The 23,963-nt window shown below is 41.8% G+C and overlaps 1 protein-coding gene across 1 annotated transcript in view; it reads right to left on the bottom strand.

The window, feature by feature from the left end:
- The window catches only part of nol8 (nucleolar protein 8), a 41,883-nt gene that overhangs the window by 5,430 nt on the left and 12,490 nt on the right, over positions 1-23,963 (bottom strand). Inside the window, exons 5-13 of the mRNA XM_060910832.1 lie at positions 20,222-20,372; positions 17,796-17,864; positions 15,693-17,366; positions 11,683-11,835; positions 11,455-11,571; positions 11,276-11,366; positions 10,264-10,405; positions 7,406-7,489; positions 7,028-7,317 (exon numbers count right to left, since the gene is read on the bottom strand). Of these exons, the coding sequence (XP_060766815.1) occupies positions 7,028-7,317; positions 7,406-7,489; positions 10,264-10,405; positions 11,276-11,366; positions 11,455-11,571; positions 11,683-11,835; positions 15,693-17,366; positions 17,796-17,864; positions 20,222-20,372 (2,771 nt within the window). The remainder of the gene's footprint in view (positions 1-7,027; positions 7,318-7,405; positions 7,490-10,263; positions 10,406-11,275; positions 11,367-11,454; positions 11,572-11,682; positions 11,836-15,692; positions 17,367-17,795; positions 17,865-20,221; positions 20,373-23,963) is intronic.

Raw genomic sequence — 23,963 nt, 5'->3', positions numbered from 1 at the left:
AGGGTTGTACATTTAGATTTTATGTTTTAAATTCAGAATTGAATTTTTTTTTTTTTTAGCATGAACTAGGTTGGGCGGCACAGTGGTGTAGTGGTTAGCGCTGTCGCCTCACAGCAAGAAAGTCCAGGTTCGAGCCCCGTGGCCAACAAGGGCCTTTCTGTGTGGAGTTTGCGTGTTCTCCCCGTGTCCGCGTGGGTTTCCTCCGGGTGCTCCGGTTTCCCTCACAGTCCAAAGACATGCAGGTTAGGTTAACTGGTGACTCTAAATTGACCATAGGTGTGAATGGCTGTCTGTGTCTATGTGTCAGCCCTATGATGACCTGGCGACTTGTCCAGGGTGTACCCCGCCTTTTGCCCGTAGTCAGCTGGGATAGGCTCCAGCTTGCCTGCGACCCTGTAGAACAGGATAAAGCAGCTAGAGATAATGAGATGAGATGAACTAGGTTTTACTTTGGAACATATACAGTACGTTCATTCACAATAGAAAAGATATTTAAGTTGAAGTTACTTTTTTTTGTAAACCAAATGCCTCCGACAGCATCCTTTGTCTGTCAAAAATGTCCTCTCCGGAAATCACTCACCATATGATGAGGTTGCAAATTACTTTAAGAAAATATTTGTCTCTTTTGAAGCAGAATAGTCTGTTGTTGCGCAGTAAAAAACCAAAACAAAAAAAACAGGACTTGAAACAGATGTGAGACACATTTGCAGCGGAGCTTCACATGTGGTTGAAATGTGTGCATGTCAAAAAGTGTCCTCTCTGGAAAGCTACCAGGATAGTCACCACTTCAGCTGTTATTACAGTTACCACCATGTACAAACATTGCTGCACAGTACTTGAAAATTTGTACTTAAAAATCACATCCATTTAAACAGTTTTTCACTTTGTATGCCTTACTCTTGTGGACTATAAGAAAGTGGGTCAGTTTTAGAAACACGCTAGATGCTGTATTCTCACCACAAGTAACACACCCAGTATATGACCTGCAGCTCTGAAATTTTGCACAGTTCATTTCCATCTCAAAAGATAATTTTTGGCAGCAGAGAAACACAAAAATCTGAGGTCTGATTTTTGGACTGCTGTGGACTTTTTAGTCCAGATCAAGTTCACATACAAACTTTAATATGTAATCAAATTATATCAGTTTTATTCACAATAAATGATCAATCAATTAAAACTATTTTTTTTCTAAAATTCCCTTAAAATATTCTTTAAGTTTCCAAAAATGTTCCACACTTAATTTTACAAATTAAATTCCTGGCTTCTGCTTTGATGTACTTTAGCGAAATTAAAGGCAGGCTAGAAAATTGTTACATTTCTTGAAATTCTGTTTACATCCCAACAGCGAAGAATACATCAAATGCTCGGGGGGGGGGGGGGGGGGGGGGTGTTGCTGGCGCTGCGGGGAGCCGGGCCACCTCCAACAGCAGTGCTCGGTGATAGAAGTGGGCGCGGTGGTTTGGATCCCCGACGCGCCAGGAGCCGCCCTCGATCGGGCTGGAGCGTATCGCATACCGGTGAGTATCCAAGGGGATACATATCAGGCTTTGGTGGACTCTGGCTGTAATCAGACCTCAATCCACCAAAGCCTGGTGCAAGACGAGGCATTGGGGGGAGCACAGGGGGTGAAGGTGTTGTGTGTGCACAGGGATGTTCACAGCTACCCTTTAGTGTCAGTCCACATTTTTTTCAGAAGGGAAAAATTTAGAGCAAAGGCGGCGGTTAATCCTTGCCTCACCCACTCGATAATTTTGGGGACTGATTGGCCAGGATTCGGGGAATTAATGAGGCATTTAGTGAAGAGTGGGTCCTGCCGTATTTCAGCAAGGGGAGGTCCCGGTGTCGCATTGGCGGGAGCAGCTGTCACAGAGCCGTCTACGTCATCTCCGCGTCAGAGTGAGGAGCCGCAGGCTCCTCCTCCCTCTCTCAGGGAATCCCTTGCGGATTTCCCGTTAGAGCAGTCGCGAGACGAGACTCTGCGGCATGCGTTTGACCAAGTGAGAGTAATCGATGGTCAAACGCTCCAGCCAAACGCCACCCCGTCCTTCCCCTATTTTTTTTATTATGAAGGATAGATTATACCGAGTGACGCAGGACACTCAAACTAAAGAACAAAATCACGCAGCTCTTGATTCCAAAAAGCCGCCGGGAATTGGTATTCCAGGCGGCTCACTTTAATCTCATGGCTGGACACTTAGGGCAGGATAAAACACTAGCCCGAATAATGGCCCGGTTCAATTGGCCAGGGATTCGCGGCGATGTCCGTAGGTGGTGTACGGCGTGCCGCGAATGCCAGTTAGTAAATCCAGCGGCCATTCCAAAAGCACCTTTGCGCCCTCTACCATTAATTGAGACCCCGTTCGAAAGAATTGGGATGGATCTCGTCGGGCCATTAGATCGGTCAACACAAGGGTACCGCTTTATATTAGTTCTAGTGGACTATGCAACGCGATACCCAGAAGCAGTGCCTCTTTGCAATATCTCAGCACGCAGTATTGCGGAAGCACTCTTCCGTGTTATCTCCCGAGTTGGAATCCCAAAAGAGATTCTGACTGATCAAGGCACGTCGTTTATGTCACGAGCACTGAACGAACTTTATGGGTTATTAGGTATTAAGCCGATCCGCACCAGCGTGCATCATCCACAAACAGACGGTTTAGTCGAACGATTCAATCGCACCCTCAAAAATATAATTAAGAAATTCGTAAGCGAGGATGCACATAATTGGGATAAATGGCTCGAACCCTTGTTGTTTGCAGTGCAAGAGGTCCCACAAGCCTCCACGGGGTTCTCCCCATTCGAATTGTTATATGGGCGTAAGCCGCGCGGCATTTTAGACATGCTGTGAGAAAATTGGGAGGAGGGACCTTCACCAAGTAAAAATGAAATTCAATACGTTATTGACCTGCGCGCAAAACTCCACACACTCACGCACCTAACCCAGGAGAATTTGCGGCAGGCCCAAGAACGGCAAACCCGCCTGTATGACAAGGGTACGTGCCTTAGGGAGTTCACACCGGGAGATAAAAGTACTCGTACTGTTGCCCACATCGAGCTCCAAATTAATCGCCAAGTGGCAAGGACCCTTTAAGGGTCACACGGCGAGTCGGGGACGTCGACTACGAGGTGAGGCAAACGGACAGGGGTGGGGCGCTACAGATTTACCACCTCAATCTACTCAAACTCTGGAACGAGGAGGTCCCCATGGCGTTGGTGTCGGTGGTTCCGGAGAAGGCGGAGCTGGGGCCAGAGGTTCAAAAGGGAGCATTGGCATCGTGTACCTCTCCGGTTCCCTGTGGAGACCACCTCTCCCCGACACAACTCGTGGAGGTTGCCCAGTTGCAGACCGAATTTTCGGATGTGTTCTCGCCCCTGCCCAGCCGCACCGACCTCATAGAGCACCACATTGAGACGCCCCCGGGGGTGGTAGTGCGTAGCCGCCCTTACAGGCTACCCGAACACAAGAAAAAAGTGGTTCGGGAAGAACTCGAGGCCATGCTCGAAATGGGCATCATTGAGGAGTCCCACAACGACTGGAGCAGCCCGGTGGTTTTGGTACCCAAGGCCGACAGGTTGGTCCGGTTCTGTGTAGACTATAGAAAAGCCAATGCGGTGTCTAAATTTGATGCGTACCCAATGCCTCGTATTGATGAGTTGCTCGATCGATTAGGCACGGCTCGCTTTTACTCGACACTGGATTTGACAAAGGGTTATTGGCAGATCCCCTTGACTCCATTATCCCGAGAAAAAACAGCCTTTTCCACACCGTTCGGTTTACACCAGTTTGTCGCACTTCCTTTTGGGCTGTTTGGGGCGCCTGCTATGTTTCAGCGGCTGATGGATAGGGTCCTCTGCCCCCACGCCACCTATGCTGCCGCATACCTTGACGACATCATTATTTATAGTAATGACTGGCCGCGGCACCTACAACACCCGAGGGCCGTCCTTAGGTCACTGAGGCAGGCAGGTCTCACAGCCAACCCAAAGAAGTGTGCGATTGGGCGGGTGGAAGTATGGTATCTGGGCTTCCACTTGGGCAATGGGCAGGTGCGTCCCCAAATTAACAAGACTGCAGTGACTGTGGCCTGCCCGAGGCCCAAGACCAAAAAGGGGGTGAGACAGTTCCTGGGGCTGGCTGGCTATTATCGTAGGTTTATACCTAATTATTCGGACGTCACCAGCCCGCTGACTGATCTGACTAAAAAGGGGGCACCAGATCCGGTCCAGTGGACGGAGCAATGCCAGCGGGCTTTTTCTGAGGTAAAGGCTGCACTGTGGGGGGCCACTTTTACACTCCCCTGACTTTTCTCTCCCTTTTATATTGCAGACGGACGCGTCGGACAGAGGGCTGGGGGCTGTTTTGTCCCAGGAGGTGGAGGATCGCCCAGTGCTGTATACAAGTCGAAAGCTGTCAGTGCGTGAGGGGCGCTACAGCACCATAGAGAAGGAGTGCCTGGCCATCAAGTGGGCGGTCCTCGCCCTCCGTTACTACCTGCTGGGATGCCCTTTCACCCTCTGTTCGGACCACGCGCCCCTCCAGTGGCTCCACCGCATGAAGGATGCCAACGCGCGGATCACCCGTTGGTATCTGGCACTCCAACCCTTTAACTTCAAGGTGGTCCACAGGCCGGGGGCGCAGATGGTCGTGGCAGACTTCCTCTCCTGACGGCTGCCCGGCCTGAGTCAGGCGGTGGGGGTATGTGGCAGTGGGGGCGTGGTCAAGCGTCGGTCTGTGACCGGAGGGCGGAGTCGGGGAAGGTAAGTGGCAGAATCTCTACACCTGATGTGAATTAACCTGTGTTTGTGTGTCTTCCCAGCAACCACGCCCTATATAAGGAGAGAGAGGGCAGAGGAAGGGAGCTCTCCCAAACCAGATGTCTTATGTATGTGTGTATGCGTGTGGCTGGAAGTGTACACGTGCGTGTCACTGAAAAGTGCAAAAATAAAGAGTTTTTGGAATTTAGTTCTGGCCTGCCTCCCTTCTGTGCTCCATCCACCCGCTCTGAAGTCTACAGTCTACTTTTAGTAAAAAAAAAAATTTGACCAGTACACACTGCACTTTACAAAGCTCCATTAGGACACTTTATAAAATGCTTATTACTACTACAGATACACGTTTTGCTGTGACACTACTAAATAAGTTACAGTTTACAGCCCATGTTCTGTGTGTTTATTGTCCTGTGCTTTTTTTCTGTACTAGTCTCACACTGTTGTGCTATTTGCACTTTATGTAGTCTTGCAAACTTATGTGCAGCAGCATGGTCCTGGAAAGATGATTTTTCATTCCAACGTACAGTGGTGCTTGAAAGTTTGTGAACCCTTTAGAATTTTCTATATTTCTGCATAAATATGACCTAAAACATCATCAGATTTTCCCACAAGTCCTAAAAGTAGATAAAAAGAACCCAGTTAAACAAATAAGACGAAAATATTATACTTGGTCATTTATTTATTGAGGAAAATGATCCAATATTACCTATCTGTGAGTGGCAAAAGTATGTGATCCTTTGCTTTCAGTATCTCGTGTGACCCCCTTGTGCAGCAATAACTGCAACTAAACATTTCCGGTAACTGTTGATCAGTCCTACACACCAGCTTGGAGGAATTTTAGCCCATTCAGCTTTCTCCTTGCAACCCTGCCATGCACACCATTGTTGTTCAGTGTTCTCCTGATGGTGGACTCATGAACATTAGCCAATGTAAGAGAGGCCTTCAGTTGCTTAGAAGTTACCCGGGGGCCCTTTGTGACCTCACCTACTATTACACACCTTGCTCTTGGAGTGATCTTTGTTGGTTGACCACTCCTGGGGAGGGTAACAATGGTCTTGAATTTCCTCCATTTGTACACAATCTGTCTGACTATGGATTGGTGGAGCCCAAACTCTTTAGAGATGGTTTAGTAACCTTTTCCAGCCTGATGAGCATTAACAACACCTTTTCTGAGGTCCTCAGAAATCTCCTTTGTTCATGCCATGATACACTTCCACAAACGTGTTGTGAAGATCAGACTTTGATAGATCCCTGTTCTTTAAATAAAACAGGGTGCCCACTCACACTTGTCATCCCATTGATTGAAAACACCTGACTCTAATTTCACTTTCAAATTAACTGCTAACCCTAGGAGGTTCACATACTTTTGCCACTCACAGATATGTAATATTGGATCATTTTCCTCAATAAATAAATGACCAAGGATAATATTTTTGTCTCATTTGTTTAACTGGGTTCTCTTTATCTACTTTTAGGACTTGTGTGAAAATATGACGACGTTTTTGGTTATATTTATGCAGAAATATAGAAAATTCTAAAGGGTTCACAAACTTTCAAGCACCACTGTATAGAAGCTATATAGAGGAATGACAATAAAAACAGATTTGACTTGCAACTTTAGTCATCAGTTATGAGTTTTAACTAGCTGGTAAGTTAATGCATTAATCTAACAAACGAAACACTACAAAAAGTAGTATCAAAAGATACAACCTTAGTGACAAGATACAAATTAGTTTTTAAACATTTGTGAAGACTGTAGTCAGGTTTAAACATAGAACAACTACATTTTCTTTTCTCTGTATCTTTCAACAGTCTAAAAAGAGTGCTAATTTCTTGTTAAATTTATTTGTACAGTTAATTGAACAATAGCTCTTTCTCAATTTTAGATCTGGTTTTGTGTGTTTTTGTGGCATTAGAGCGGTGTTACTTCTGCCTACTGTGAAGTCATGTGTATTCCCTCTATTTTATTGCACCCACTGCTGTCTAAACAATGCAATTACAGCTAGGAAAACTAAGATTATGCAGCCTGATAATTCCGATTCATTTTTTATTTCATTGATTTGAATCAGCAAAAATGTGTATCGCACTTTGTCACACGATATATTGTTACATGCCTATTTTTCACACAAGTATCTCTCAGGTTTTACAATTCTAAAAACACGTGAATTTATAGTTCTAGCATCATATCAGTATCCACACTTTTCAGCAGTGTTGTATTTGGTTAAGTGAATGGAAGACCAGCAATACAAATGCTCACCTGTTTTTGGGGTCTTTGTTACTGCATCATCTCCAAAGAAAGAGAATTTAAATCCACTTGATGGCTCCGATTCTTGATTAAATGAAAATGAAGGCATGTCCTCTTGTGGTCCTTCACCCATGTTATCATCATCATCATCTTGGTCCCATGAAACTTCCTTATTTTCATTTTGGACTTCTTTTACCATCCCAAATGCCTCTTTTAGATCCGAAGTCACATCATAGTAGATGTCCTTAGAAACTTCTGGAAGCTTCTTGGCTTCCTCACGTTTCTTTCGCCTTGCCGCTTTGCTGTGTGGAAATAAAAAAATAAACAAACATGTAATGAAGAGAGCAGAGCATCAAAACAACAGTCTGAAATGAGTGGTGCTGAACAGACCTTTCTTTTTTTGGGGTGTCCACATTGGTTTCATAAGCTGCATGAGTCTCACTTGATGGATCGTAGTGTAAAGCTGAAATGTCCCTGCAGTATGACAGAGGCACTCAGTCAGACTTAAGTTGTGTGTTAAGCTTAAGAAAAGTGTGTTAGTGCAGTGTATATATAGTGCAGCTTGAAGACATATTGGCTGGTCATGGGTTATCTGCCATGATGTACACAATTGTACATCCTCATTGAGAAGGATGGCCACAATAATGCTGTTCATGTGCTACAGAACTGTTTGAATGATATAAAGACCTGGTGCCTAAACAATAAACTAGTTTTAAACGATGACAAAACTGAACTGCTACTGATCCATTCCAAGTTCTTGCTGTCTGTTTCCACCGTCTCAGAAGTACGATCTGGAGGCTCAGAAATCTTACCAACACCTGAAGTTCATAATCTTAGTGTAGTGTTTGACCACAACTTGTCCTACACGCAACAGATCAACAATTGCTGGAAGCCCTCCTTCATGGCACTTAGTCAAACTAGCAAGATTTGAAAGTACCTGATCAGCCAACTGCTGAGAGGTTGGTCCATGCCTTTGTTACATCAAGGCTGGATTACTGTAACATCCTGCTTTATGTTCCGTCAAAGTACAAGCTCAAGAAACTCCAACGTGTCCCAAATTCAGCTGCCAGAGTTGTAGCACGACCTCAACATGAAGACATCACCAATGTCTTGAATTAGGCTATACTGGCTGCCAATTAAGTCCTGCATCAAGTTACTTATGTTGGTCTACAAATCATTACATGGATTCGCTCCGACATATTTAGAGGAACTTTGGCGCGTACAGTGGTGCTTGAAAGTTTGTGAACCCTTTAGAATTTTCTATATTTCTGCATAAATATGACCAAAAACATCAGATTTTCCCACAAGTCCTAAAAGTAGATAAAGAGAACCCAGTTAAACAAATGAGACAAAAGTATTATACTTGGTCATTTATTTATTGAGGAAAATGATCCAATATTACATATCTGTGAGTGGCAAAAGTATGTGAACCTCTAGGATTAGCAGTTAATTTGAAGGTGAAATTAGAGTCAGGTGTTTTCAATCAATGGGATGACCATCAGGTGCGAGTGGGCACCCTGCTTTATTTAAATAACAGGGATCTATTAAAGTCTGATCTTCACATGTTTGTGGAAGTGCATCATGGCATGAACAAAGGAAATTTCTGAGGACCTCAGAAAAAGCGTTGTTGAAGCTCATCAGGCTGGAAAAGGTTACAAAACCATCTCTAAAGTGCTTGGACTCCACCAATCCACAGTCAGACAGATTGTATACAAATGGAGGAAATTCAAGACCATTGTTACCCTCCCCAGGAGTGGTCGACCAACAAGGATCACTTCAAGAGCAAGGCGAGTAATAGTTGGTGAGGTCACAAAGGACCCCAGGGTAACTTCTAAGCAACTGAACGCCTCTCTCACATTGGCTAATGAGTCCACCATCAGGAAAACACCTGAACAACAATGGTGTGCATGGCAAGGTTGCAAGGAGAAAGCCACTGTTCTCCAAAAAGAACATTGCTGCTCGTCTGCAGTTTGCTAAAGATCGCGTGGACAAGCCAGAAGGCTATTGGAAAATTTTTGTGGATGGATGAGACCAAAATAGAGCTTTTTGGTTTTAATGAGAAAAGTGTTATGTTTAGAGAAAGGAAAACACTGCATTCCAACATAAGAACCTTATCCCATCTGTGAAACATGGTGGTGGTAGTATCATGATTTGGGCCTGTTTTGTTGCATCTGGGCCAGGACTGCTTGCCATCATTGATGGGACAATGAATTCTGAATTATACCAGCGAATTCTAAAGGAAAATGTCAGGACATCTGTCCATGAACTGACTCTCAAGAGAAGGTGGGTCATGCAGCAAGATGATGACCCTAAGCACACAAGTCGTTCTACCAAAGAATGGTTAAAGAAGAATAAAGTTAATATGTTTTGGAATGGCCAAATCAAAGTCCTGACCTTAATCCAATCGAAATGATGTAGAAGGACCTGAAGCGAGCAGTTCATGTGTGGAAAACCCACTAACATCCCAGAGTTGTTCTGTACGGAGGAATGGGCTAAAATTCCTCCAAGCCAGTGTGCAGGACTGATCAACAGTTACTGGAAGCGTTTAGTTGCAGTTATTGCTGCACAAGGGGGCCACACCAGATACTGAAAGAAAAGGTTCACATACTTTTGCCACTCACAGATATCTTGGATTGGATCATTTTCTTCAATAAATAAATGACCAAGTATAATATTTTTGTCTCATTTGTTTGACTGGGTTCTCTTTATCTACTTTTAGGACTTGTGTGAAAATCTGATGTTGTTTTAGGGCATATTTATGCAGAAATACAGAAAATTCTAAAGGGTTCACAAACTTTCAAGCACCACTGTATATTCCAACACTCGCATTTAGGCTGCTCCAAGGACCAACACCAAAAGTTATGGTGATGGAGCATTTTCATCAGCTGGACCAAGACTGCTGAATAAGCTCCCGTTGTTCCTTTGTAAAGCTGAGTCATATGAAACCTTCAAGACTGGTCTAAAAACATTACTTTTTGAACAATATTAATTATGAACATTATTACTTTTTTAAAATTATTATTTTTACAACTTTTATGATTTGAATACTATTCATTTTGATTAATTTGCTTTTATATTTTTAATACATGTAAACACTAATATACATATGCTTTTATTGTTATAATTTATTATTTGTTTTATTGTTAGAGCATTGAGACTCTGAAATGCTTTGAAATAAATTACTGTTAATAGTTTAAAAAAAAAAAAATCACTTTTGCTGTTTTCAGCCTAAATAGCAGAACTCGTACTTGAAGATTTTGCCTTTTGTTGCCCCTTTACTTGTGTCACTTGGCTGAATGCTGACATTAAGGACACTTTGCAGAATGGACAAATTTTTCTTCTTCTCTTCAACAAGCTCTTGTTCCACTGACGTTTGCAGGGGTTCCATATCTAAAATAAATATTAATGCAAAAAGAAACAAAACAGAAGAGTCTTAGTATTGACAGCAAGACTGTCAAAAGTATATGGGATTGAACAAAACAATCTTAGGGCAACTGTAGCCAAAACGGAATGATGTGGGTAGTTAACTCCTTTCGTCAGGTGTGTACAACCCTCCTGAGATGTTACATGACGGATGTACTGGCAGAGAGACTGGCTGCTATACAATTGGGCAGAACTACCATGGAGAAGATTCTGTGCCCAAATGAAAAGCAATCACACTGGTGGGGGAAAAAAAAGTGAAGTGCAATACCTAAAGAGGCGTGGCATGCAGAAAATGTGTCACAAAGAAAAGCAAAGCCTTCACTGCTTCATTGCAAGTAGGGTTCTGCTTTTTAAGAACGAAATGCTGACTTTTTGTCAGATGTTCACGCAGTTCACATTGCATTTCATTTTACTTTCATCATGGTGTTGCAAAAGCGCCACACTGAAATGCAATCAGTGCCCAAAAAAAGCCCTAAGCCATACTTGTACCTACAAAAGAGCAGAAGGTTTCCTCATTGCTACTGCAGTGATCATCATCAAGGTTTACAAAGGCTTTTATTAAGAATGACTGCTAAAATATGATGAAAGTGTTAACATGGCTAAAAAGATCTATAGCAGGACCTAGGAGTTATCAAGTTGCTTTGCACAATATGATCAGCTCTGACTGTGCAAGATATGTTAGCATATCCAAGCACTAGCATAACATTCAGCTTATCTCATAGCTACAGCACAACATCTCTCAGCTATGTGGATGATACAGGTTTTGATTAACTACTATTGAATGAATTCTTCATACATTGACAATTGTTTTTGTTTACAAGATTAAGATTATCTGACCTTGCCCCTGTTCTTCATCATCACTTTCAAGAAACTTGGCATCCATCTGAAATCTTGGATCAGTTCCAAATCTGGACTGCAGCTCCATGAGCTAAAAGAGTAACACTCATGTAAACAAGTGTACAGTAGAATATGAATATATAAGTCATCTGAACAGAAATCAAAGTGTTCAAAATGACCTTCTGTCCAGCTCTGCCTTCAAACTGAGGCTTTATCCTGAACCGATCTTCCTCAGTGTCATCGTTTTCATCCTCACTGCTGTCGAATAGTTTACTTCCCCCTGCCTTTTTCAATTCCTACACAATCCCGACACAACCAAAGTAACAGGATCATAAAACTACAACGATAATCAGGAAGGACAAGAAGAAATTGTTGAAAAAAATACCAGGCACATCTCCGATTTTCACCTTTTTCCTGAAGTCTTGTTTTTCCTCAGATCCCGATCCATCATCTTCATCAAAAAAGCTCGCTTTTTGGGGTGTTGTCTTTTCACCATCATGATTAACTTCATCATCGGACTCAAATACAATGTGTTTCCCTTTGTTTGCATCTGGCAAATCCTTGAGAAAAAAAGAATTATGGCAATTATTTGAAAAAAATAAAAATGTAAGTCTTTTATAAAGATGTATGAACCCCCCCATAAGTTATTTAACATGTAGTTTCAGCCTCAGATGCTCCACCCATGAAATAATGAGTTTTTGATATCTTGTGTACACTTTTCTGGCCACAAGGTTCAGGATGTTCAAGGATGCAATTTGACTGGTTCTCAGCATTTCTATTCTCTTTAAGTTATGAAAGAATTTTGGGTGAAACTCTTAGTGGTGAGTAAATGAAATACTCTTGTGTGATTAGAGACAGGCTACAGGTGAACAGATCATCTGCCATGCCAGTGGGTGAAAGTAGGCAGGTTTTGGCTGTGCTTATTGACACTAGTGTATGTACATAGAAGTCTGGCTTGTGAGACTACTACTCATGTAATATTATATAGTCAAAATTAGTAGTTTTAGTTAAAAGGAGCTCTCCTTTAAAATAAATAAATAAATAAATAAATAAATAAAACAAAAAAACCTGCCACCCCTTCCCTCTTTGGAGGGAAATAAACTCCATAAAAATGCAATTTAAATATTGCTATTAAAGCCACTCCCAAAAGAGGGCGCCACAAACAACTGGTCCAGCATGGACCAAAAAAAACAAAGCCAAACAACCTCCCCCATAACAAACAAACAAACCCCTCACCCAACCCAAAACAGGTTATTTTTCTTATACAGGTTCTTTTCACCTTCTATAGGAGGCTTTGCACCACGTGACCCCATAACAATGGTAACTACGCTGCCATGACACGGGGCATGCTTAAGTGCTTCATTCAGCCTAGTTAGTTGTTATTGATCAGTATGGGAAGGTTTTGCTGAGTTTTTGGATGTACAAATAATTTTGAACAAAACAAAGACATCAGATTTTTTTAATTTACCAAAAATAAATCAATCATCGGTGGAAATTTAGAGAAATTTCTTAAGGTAGAAGGGAAAACATTCAGCGGTGTTGAACGAAGAGGTCAAAAACCTGATGGTATGCTCACTTCATTTCCACGAAGGTAAGAATTTTAAAAAATTATTTCACAAGTGCAGCACGGTGCTCATTCTTATACAGTGAAGTGAACATGAGCCTCAACACAGTGGCTCTGCACAGCCTAACCTTCACTGAGACTTAAAAAGTGCATTTATATTCGAGGATCCTTCGGAGTGCGTTGTGCGCGCACTTGAGACCCAGTCATTATGGGAAACACCTGATGCTGATTTGAGCGCAATCAGCATGTGCATATAAGGACACAGAGGCTTTGTGAAGTATTAATAATCATCATCATCACGGTCACATTTGTTTTTAGCCATGTTTATGACTCTGCTTTTGGTTTCATTTGTGCTTTGTTTTTGTAAATATCATACCTGCTAATAAACACTTCCTGCATTTAGACCAGTCTACCGCCACATACCTGACAGAATACTTCACAAAGCCTCTGTGAAAACAGCATGTTGATTCCGCTCAAATCAGAATCACGTGTTTCCCATAATGACTGGGTCCCAAGCGCGTGCACAATGTGCTCTGAAGGATCCCTGAATGTAAATGCACTTTTTAAGTCTCGGTGAGGGTGAAGCTGTGCTGAGCCACTGTGTTGATGCTCATGTTCACTTTACTGTACAAGAATGAGCACTGCGCTGCACTTGTGAAAAAAAAAAATTCTTACCTTTGTGTAAATTAAGTGAGCATACCATAAGGTTTTTGACCTCTTCTTTTGACACAAGCCCTGCTGAATGTTTTTCCCCCCATTTTCCTTTCTACGTTAATAAATTTCTCTAGTTTATTTTCCCCTAATAATGAATTACTTTTGGTTAATTAAAAAATCTGATGTCTTTGTTTCATTCAAAAAGATTTGCATATCCAAAAACGCAGCAAAACTTTCCCATACTGATTAATAACAACTAACACTGCTGAATGAAGCACTGAAGCATGCCTCCTATCATGGCGCCCTAGTTACCATTGCTATGGGATCACGTGATGGTGCAAAGCCTCTAAGTACATTTGTCATGGTAATGCTGCTTCATGGATTATTTCACCAAACTCCAGAGTCCCCCCCCCAAATTAAAGGGAACATATGAAAAACTCACTTTTTCATAGTTTGTGCATATACATTTGGGTATTTGGAACCTACCAACCCACAAACTTTGACAGAAGTCAACCCAGTCAATTCCATCTTTTCTGCCCATTTCAGAAAACATGAGCTTCAACAAGGGCGGCACGGTGGTGTAGTGGTTAGCGTTGTCGCTTCACAGCAAGAAGGTCCGGGTTCGAGCCCCGTGGCCGGCGAGGGCCTTTCTGTGCGGAGTTTGCATGTTCTCCCCGTGTCCGCGTGGGTTTCTCTGGGTGCTCCGGTTTCCCCCACAGTCCAAAGACTTGCAGGTTAGGTTAACTGGTGACTCTAAATTGACCGTAGGTGTGAATGTGAGTGTGAATGGTTGTCTGTGTCTATGTGTCAGCCCTGTGATGACCTGGCGACTTGTCCGGGGTGTACCTCGCCTTTCGCCCGTAGTCAGCTGGGACAGGCTCCAGCTTGCCTGCAACCCTGTAGAACAGGATAAAGCGGCTAGAGATAATGAGATGAGATGAGCTTCAACAAGCTGTATTTGGCTCTACTTCCTATGTCTCAAGTCGAGCTCAATAGAATTACACAGCCCCCTCATCAGAGTATCTCAACTCATGGCTTCAGAACTGTCTTTGTGAATGAATATTCATAAGAAAAGTGCTACTTGATTGGCCAGTGGAAGAGGGGGGCGGGGTAAGTAGTGGCTCATTATCATTTAAAGGAACAGGCACTCAAATCAGCCATTTTGAACAGGTCTGTTTAGATTGGGTGAGAAGGGAGCTGTGCTGCTTTATCCCTGTAGTATTTTGACCAAAGCATGTCACAGGCATTTCATTAAAACTTCAGGGAGCTGTGTCAACTTGTGGAAAACGGATATAATGGCACCTTAAAATATGAACATTTCCTGAAGAACATGCATTCAGAATAAATTAATTGATGAACATCTCTGCATGTAAACAAAGCCAGTGTAGGCTTATTCATGCTCTTTATATACACACAACTAACAATGTGTCTCAATGATCAATCTTTTAGTGAAGTAATGTGTAGATTGGGGGGGGGGGGGGGGGGGGGGGAAGAGTCCCAACTCGATTAACAAAAGCTTCAGTAAGCCTGGTGGCATGCAAGATACATCTTACTCATTGTTGTCAGTATTTGTTCAAAATGGCTGAGCTTTTAAAAAAATTAAAAAATCAAACCCCATGGCACAGTGGTGCAGTGGTTAGAACAACAAGAAGGTTCTGGGTTTAAGCCCAGTGACCACTGGGGTCCGCCTTTCTGTGTGGAGTTTGCATGTTCTCCCTGTGTCTGCGTGGGTTTCCTCCAGGTGCTCTGATTTCCCCCACAGTTCAAAAGACATGCAGTTAGGTTAACTGGCTACTCTAAATTGTCCATAGGTGTGAATTTGTTTTTCTCCAAGCACGAAAATGGGAGGGTTGTGGCAGAAAGGGTATCCGGCGTAAAACTATGCTCTAATTAATATGACATGGATCACATGGCAGCAACCCCACACAGTAAGTGGGACAAGCTGGAAGAAATGAGTGAGTGAGCCTAAAACTGTAGTAAGTCATCAACAATTATACAACTGTTATATAATGTTCAATTGAGGTTCAAAAGAGTGAGTCTCCTTATAAATATATTTACACAAATTTAGGAGCTTTCTGAAGACAATTTTTTCCAAACTTTTCATGAATACAAAATTTCTTGTTCTTTTGAATGATTCCCAAATCGATTCTTCATATTTGGTTTGATAAATGAAGCCCAATGTGTACACTGATTACTCACCACTTTCGAGAGAGCACTCTGTATGAGCATCTTCTGTTGCTCGGACTCTTTCTGCCTCTGTTCCACAGCAGCGAGACGCTTCTGATTGGCCTGCTGCTGCTTCACTGGGTCTAAAACAGACTTCTGAAATGATTTTGGACCTGAAGCTGTATTTTCATTAACCTGTTTAGAACTAGGCTTTAAGGATGCTTCTGGTTGATTATTTTTCTCCTCCTCTTCATCACTGCTCGTCTCCGATTCTTCAGTGGACCTGCTGCTATCAGAAGCAGATCTTTCATGTCCCTTAATGGTTTTGGTTTCAAAAGGGATGATTTGTTCTTCCTCCTCTTCATCACTGGATGAACTGTTCCTGGGTGAGTGTGTAGTCTGGGGTAAAGTTGTTGGATGTTTAGGCACAGAATGTTTCCTCTCATGTACTTTTAGAGAAGAACTTTGTTTAGAAATTAGCTGCTTTGGTTCTTGAGTAATTTCCATTTCATCACTGGAAGAATCCGTGTAGACTTTGGTGTTCTTCTCGTTTGGTGTAGGTACCTGTTCACTTGATGACTCTTCATCTTCTGGTGTTTTCAAGCCTGGTCTTAGTCTTTTAGGTTCCTCACTAAATTCACAGTTCACTTTTTCAGCCGCTCTCTTAAGTCCAGTGGGTATGGCAGTGCTACCAAAAAGTTCCTTTGTCCCAACAAAGGCAGGAAGACACGACTTCTTGATGTTTTTCTTTTTCACCTTTTTGTCATCTGGTCCGAAGAGAGATGCTAAAATGTCCTCAGGGTTTATGTCGCTCTTTTTTGACTGCACTCTCTGATGCCCTGTTTCATGTACAGAAGATAGTTTGGCCATTTTCCTTGGTCCTGCCTTTGCGTCATCGTCACTTTCTTCATCCTCCGTATTTTTAACAAGAGCCTCCAAATCTGCTAGTGACAGTTCCAACTTGTGGCAGTTACCTATCATGGCTTCATAATCAGAATCAATGCTTTCACTCAATGATTCAGCGTCATTAACAGACTCCAATTCAGTAGGCATCTGAGTGTTTTCGTTTGCAAGCTTCTTCCCATCAGTCTTCTTGGACTTTACAGGTGATTTATTATTGCCTGTTCCAATATCTGCTGGATTCTCTGCTTTGCCTGAATTTTTGTTCCAAGCCAATATTTCATCTGTGTCAGACGAGTTGTATTCCTCATCGTTCTCTGGAGGTTTTGAACCAAATTGTGCAATGAAGTCACTTTCCCCTCCACCCCAGAACATGTTGGATTTCACAACAAAATCATCCCCCACTACTTCGAGGTTTCCTTCGTCTTCTGTGGTGACTACTTTATGGCTTCGTGAAAGCTCTTGCGCTACTAGCATTCGAAGTTCATCCTCCGAGTCAGCATCACTGTCTAACACGCACACTGGAGGCTTACGACTTTGCAGCCAATGTGGGGCACTATCTCTGTTCTGCACCATCATCCCCCTCTCAGGAGCAGTTGCAGAATATGGAATAGTGCTTGGGTCCCAACTTTTTTTAGTTTTCATGGGTCGTTTTTTCTGTGGTGGGAACTCGCCTCGTCTTCTCCTGCTGATCTCGTCATCCCCGCTGTCTATGTGCCATGTCAGTTTGGACACTGGAGTGAAGCCGTCCTCGGTCTCAAGTTTCTTGATATTGTGGCAGTGCTTCGATGGATCATACTTGAGGACTTGAAGATCAGTTAAGACAAATCAACTAGTATGACTTGTATGAAATGACTGAATTAATGATCCTTAATGAAGAGGGGCCAGAGCCTTGTTTCAACCCAATCAGAACCATGTGACCAACTCCACTCTTATGATAACAAATATCGAAATGTTGAAAGCTATTGTTCCTATGAAGATACAGAAATGTAAACATGAAATATACAGAAATGTATTTGTCTTATAAATGTACACATGAAATAAAAATATCATTGTAACCCTAGTTTTTCCACAGATGTTTTTCACATCACTACTTTTTTTGCTTGCACTGTGTTAGCAAAGCTAAACATTATGAGACATGCTGTTTATCATGAAAAAGTCTATACTGAAATGGAAGATTCCAATTGGCCACAATGTGGCAATTGCTATGGGAACAGGTATAAATGAAAAGGATATCTTGTTTTTGCTTTGACATTTCAGATGAACAACAGGAAGGACTCTTCCAAATTTGCTCACCACCCAATTCTAGAGACAGAGGACAAAGATAAGAATAAAGGAGGTTACTTACAGCAGAAACAATTCTAACGTGAAACATTGTGCTTTCATTAAGAAGCCACAAGACACTGAGCTCATCCCAGAGTCATTGTTTGGTTTTCTAAGGCTTCAACAATAAACAGCAGCACTAAAAGTACAACCCCAAATCAGAAAAAGCTGGGACCGTATGGAAAATGCAAATTTAAAAAAAAGCAGTCATTTCTAAATTTACTTTGACTTGTATTTCAATCCAGACAGTATAGACCCAAGATATTTCATATCTTGTCTGGTTAACTTCATTTCATTTGTTAATATACATCCGTTCTTGCATTTCAGGCCTGCAACACATTCAAAAAACAAAGTTGGGATGGGGGCAATTTAGGGCACGTAAATGAGGTAAAACAATTAAATACTGATGTGATGTGAAAACAGGTGATCATGATTTGGTACAAAATCAGTACCCAGGAAAGGCCTAGCCTTTGAGGAGCAAAGATGGGCCAAGGATCTCCAGTTTGCCAACAAATGCATGAGAAAAGTACTGAAATGTTTAAAAACAATGTTCCTCAAAGAAAGATGTGAAGGGATTTGGATATTCCCACTCTCTACAGTGTGTAATATTCAATGATTCAAGGAATCTGGAGGAATTTCATTGCGTAAAAGACAAGGGCGCAAGCCTAAGCTGAACACCCATGATCTCTGATCCCTCAGACTGCACTGCATCAAGAAATGTCCTTCATCTATAGCTGATATAACCACATGGGCTTAGGATTACTTTAACAAGCCTTTGTCAAGCAGGAAAATACAGAGCTACAGACACAAATGCCAGTTAAAACTTTACTGTGCAAAAAGAAGCCTTATATTAACTGTGTCCAGAAGCACCATTGACTTCTTTGGGCTCTGAGGTATCTGGGATGGACCATCACACAGTGGAAATGTGTATTGTTGTCAAACAAATCAGTATTCCACGTCTTTTTTGTAAGAAATGGATGCTGTGTGCTCCGGATCAAAGACAAAAGGTACCATCCCGACTGCTACCAGAAACAAGTCCAAAATCCAGGGCATGTCATGGTATGGGGCTGTGTCAAGTGCCTTTAGCAAACGTAACTTACATTTCTGTGATACAACATATGCTGCCTTCAAGACGACATCTTTTCCAAGGATATATCAAGAAGACAATGCAAAACCACATTCTGCACATATTACAAAGTCATGGCTATGGAACAAGAGGGTGCCTGTTCCCTCTGTCCCTGATAAAGAATGGGGCGCGAATTTTGAAATGAAAAATAAAATGACAACCCCGTACTGTTGCACACTAAGACTTGTTTGCAGGAAGAATGTGACAAAAGACCTGAAACATTTCATCACTTGGTGTCTTCAATCCTTAAACATATTTTAAATGTTGTGAGAAGGAATAGCAACATTACAAAGCAGTAAATGCTTTACTGTCCCAACCTTTTCTTTCTTTTTAAAATGTGTTGCAAGAATCAAAATTGAAAGGCAAAATGGCTGCTAATCGCTTCGTCACCGTAAGTGAGGAAAAATTATAAAATTATGCCAAGGAAAAAAAACAAAACAAAAAAACAAACACCCCCCTGATTCCTAAAAGCACTAAAGATGCTATGAAGTTTGGTCTAAAACTATTCAAAGGTAAGAGGTAAGGTGGAATTGTGATTTATTTTATTTATTTCAAAACAAAAAGTATTTTATGCGAGTCGGCATCGATAAGTGACAAGTCTGTGCTGCGCCTTTATAACATTTGCATGCTGCTTTTACAGCTTGAAATAAATTATTTTTTAAATATGATTTTTTTTTAAAATCACTGGTGTATTTACACTAAAACAATTATCCGCCTCAGGCTCAGTGAATATCAATGAATAATAACCTCGACTATGTCTTGCTTATTATTCACCGAAATTCACTTCGCTTTCAACAAATAATTGTCAAATATAATATAAATGTGGACTTTTATTCCATGTGAATTTTCAGGTCTCATACTGGTTGTTTTGGATTTTAGTGACTCTCTCAGGTACTTTGGTTAGGTTGTGGAAGCTTTTTCCCCCCGATTCCCACCGATTCTTTTCAGGACACTGTAAACTGCTTGAGAGTTTGGGCTTATTTGAATGAGCTTGTGTTAGGAGCCAAGTTGCAGGTAGGTGCAAAAAATCACACAATAACGTACAAAGCTGAAAGAGTTTAAAAAAATAATGATAATAAATATATGTGAGAGAGAGAGAGAGAGAGAGAGAGAGAACATGACAACTCACAGGAGATGACTGCTCTGAGGAACTTATTAATGGACCTACTCATTTGGATCTATGTTTGGATAGAGATATACTGCAAAGATGAACCTTATGTCCTGGGATCTCAGTTCCTGGAACAGCTGCTTTCATATGGAAGTTCTCTACACCAGCTGCCTTGAAGGACTTCAGAATTTTTTCTTTTGCATCAATCCTTGGTGGTTGAATCTTCTCAGCTGCTTGCTGCCTCTCCTCTGCAAGTCTGGAACAGATTTTATAAAAGATTCCAGGATATACTGTATAAGGATTGCTCCAGTTACCAGTAAATTTGACATTTAAACAGTAATCATTTCACAAATTTTGCTAGTTAACCTTGCTGTATTTCAAAGCTTTTTTCACTACACTTTGAAATGTGCTTGTAAGAGTTCACTCTTTCGCCCACCCTTTAAAGTGCATATCCTGGACCAATTTCGTTTTTTTCTATATGAAAGTATGTCCCTTTACACACTCATCCAGAAAGGTAATTTTGCACAAGGCCATCTGTCTACAGCAGAAAAAACAAAACACATCTGGAAAAATCCCAAGGGAATCTTGAGCCAGATTCGTGACGTCACCTGCGGAAGCGCCAGCAGGCTGCAAGAGCTTGCACAGTTTCAGTGCACAGCCTGTGTAGACCAAGTTTAGCAGCTAGCGATTTTGCATTGAAATATGGAATTGTCACCTGAGCGCAATGTTACTTCACCTTTGGATGAAGCATATAATGAGATGTCAGAATTGGGGCTTCATCTGTTTGGATGTGATGATGATTCAAGTAGTGAAGACGATGGAGACAACACCAGAGATGTAAATAATACAGTCGTTTTCTCATAAACAAACCAGCGCTGACGTAGGATTCAGAAGGAGGCATCCCGCACGCGACGTCACGAAAATCAATGTTTGCCGGGAAATCCAAATGCCAAGTTTTTTCAGAGGCGGACCAATTCGCCTCAAATGGCTTGATTTCAACTGAATTTTTCTGGTATTGCGCAAGGTAAAAAAATTACACAAAATGCAAAATGTGACAGATATTTGACCAAAGTTCAATATAAAATAGGAGAATTACATTGATCTTGCTCCTGAATTTACCCGTGATATGCACTTTAACACTAAACTGGCAGCTTGTGGGTGTGACATAAATCTAACATGAACAGTGGAAGAACTCTTCCTCTGACTAGTGACCTGCCACACCGCCTCAAGTTATCTAGCTAAGTTTGGGACGACGCTATGCATTTGGTAACTGCTGAACAATCTAGGAACATTAGATTACTGAAACTTGTTGAGAAACAAGGCTCTCTGAGTGAGATATGGAGATATTTTGCTTTTAAGGCAAGTGACAGTGGAGAGGTGGAGTCCTTTTCTACACCTGTGTGTAAATGGTGCCTCAAGTTGTGTGGCAGGAGAAGACAATACATCTAACCTGAGGAAACATTAGATGCACGTACATCCCAATTCGTACAAAGAATTCCAGGAATGGAAGGTGTGCATGATGATCACAAATAAACTGAAAATAAGACTGTCTAAATGATAGGTACTGAAATTTATCCCTGGTGAGCTTATTCACAATATTTCCCGTTCTGAATCTAGCAAACAGACTTGCTTGTTTGTAACGAGTTTACCTGATCTAACGTTACATGGGGTGAGCTGGCAGCCAGACAGCATGATGATAGCGCTAAGGCTACCGTTTATCTTCTTAGGCTACGTCCACATTAATAAATTTTTTTTTTTTAAAGATATTTTTTTGGGCTTTTTTCACCTTTATTGGATAGGACAGTATAGAGACAGGACAGGAAATGAGTGGGAGAGAGAGACGGGGAGGGATCGGGAAATGACCTCGGGTTGGAATCGAACCCGGGTCCCCGGATTTATGGTATGGCGCCTTAGCCACCTGAGCCATGACGCCCCCACATTAATAAATTTTAAAACACATCAGTTTTACTATGTTTACACCTGGAGTTCACACTATTCCAGAGTTTTTGAGCCCTTAAAAATAGAGACTTTTGGAAATGCTGCTGGCCTCGTTTTAATCTGAAAACTCCAGGTAATGTTTTAGTGTAAACAGGCGAACACGGAGATGTTTGGAAGCGATGATGCAGACACCCACGCTATCTTCCTGACTGGGTCTCATCAGTCACGATGTATCCTTCCCTGATTTGTCACACTCCTATCATGTGAGCTTTTCCCAGAAGAAAACAAATGGCATCAGCTGTTTATACCAGCACACGCATGCCCGATGTACATGAATGGTCATGTGATACGCGTTTTCAGAAGCGTTAGTATAGATGGACATTATTGCTCATATGGAGCTAAAACGCTCGTCTGGACAGAAATTGTTTTTGGTTAAAAACTAAAACGTATTAGCAGTGTGGGAAATAAGGAATTTTAAGCAGACCGTCACCAGACAAACAAGTCCGAAACGTTGTCTGTCCATCCAAATTTCAGCCTGTCCGAATGACGGGCCAAAGGCCAGGAAGCTGAAGGGTTTTAGATGCCTGGAGTTGGCTTCTAAGCTATTTCCAGGCACATTTTTGTGATCTTCAAAAGGCCAAATTACACTAGACAGTAGTTGCTAAATTACACTACAAATTGAATATTGAATATAATGTACAAGAAAATGTCAGAAGATTCAAGAAAAACATGCTTAAAAGTTATACCCAAGAAAACAGTAGCACACACAGGTCAGTTCCATGTCTAGAAAAAAGGGGGGGGGGGGGGGGGGCAAGGATGTTCCAGTTGGTTACAACTTACTGGTACTCATATATAGGTACGATAATAACACTCATGAAACATTACGTCAACAATGATTATTGTTTATACTACGTTTAGAATAAGTCTATAAGAAATTTAGTAATTACCAGTACAACTACTCTTACATAATGGAGTTAAAATTTTAAGTACGAGATTCCAAGTAACTTTAACAAAATGACTCAAAACTAGACATGGTCATATAATTTGGCATTCAGACTAAAATCTGCTTGGCCAGAACTTAGAAAATAGAAGAAAATAAAAACACTTAAAGTATCTTACAAAGCATATGACTGTCATTCTTCTTATGAATGGAAAAAAAGGCACATAATAACAACAACATCATAACCACTGATTGGCAGTTTGGCATTTAACAATACTGTACTGCAAAGTTTCATGTAAACTGAACTCTTAATCAACCAACTGGCTCAATCAGATACTGTCAACCTTAAAACACTAGTTTAAATGGATCGTGCAATAAAAACAATAGTGAATACTGAGTGTATTATTGTCTTATTTAGTGTACCACTCAGAGAAAGGGAGGTGCCTGTAAATCTTGGCAGAGCTAGGACCTTCAGTGGCTGAGTTATGAAATTTTAAATCCTCGCCCGCGTGAACGGCTGGAGCTAGGACTTGTGCTAAATCTTTGCGCGATCTGCGTTGGCTTCTGATGTCAGATCAGGCCGAGCTTGGGCTGATTCGAAAGGTCTCAGGGAGAGGAACGTGGCTGTAAATTTTGGTGAGGCTAGAGCCTTTGCTGGCCGAGTTATGAACTTTTAAAGGCTGGCTCAAGCCAGGGCTCATAATAAAGTTTTCGGCGAGCAGCGCTTGCGCAGGGGTTTCGGGGGTGAATAACAGGCTGAGGCAGGGTCGTAGCAGGCCGTGTCTGTGCTAGTTAGAAAGGGCTTGGGGACAGTGATGCGTCTGTAAATTTTGGTGGGGCTAGGACCATCAGTGGCCGAGTTATGAATTTTTAAAAGTGGCGCCCATGGGGACCCCCGTTTCACAAGCCGTGTCATGACAATGTATTCGCCCAGTCTAATATTTGGAAGAAAACTGGAAGTAGATCAGA

The sequence above is a fragment of the Neoarius graeffei genome, chromosome 26 (genome assembly GCF_027579695.1).
Source record: "Neoarius graeffei isolate fNeoGra1 chromosome 26, fNeoGra1.pri, whole genome shotgun sequence".
NCBI classification, from domain to species: domain Eukaryota; kingdom Metazoa; phylum Chordata; class Actinopteri; order Siluriformes; family Ariidae; genus Neoarius; species Neoarius graeffei.
This window is presented reverse-complemented; position numbering and strand designations above follow the sequence as displayed.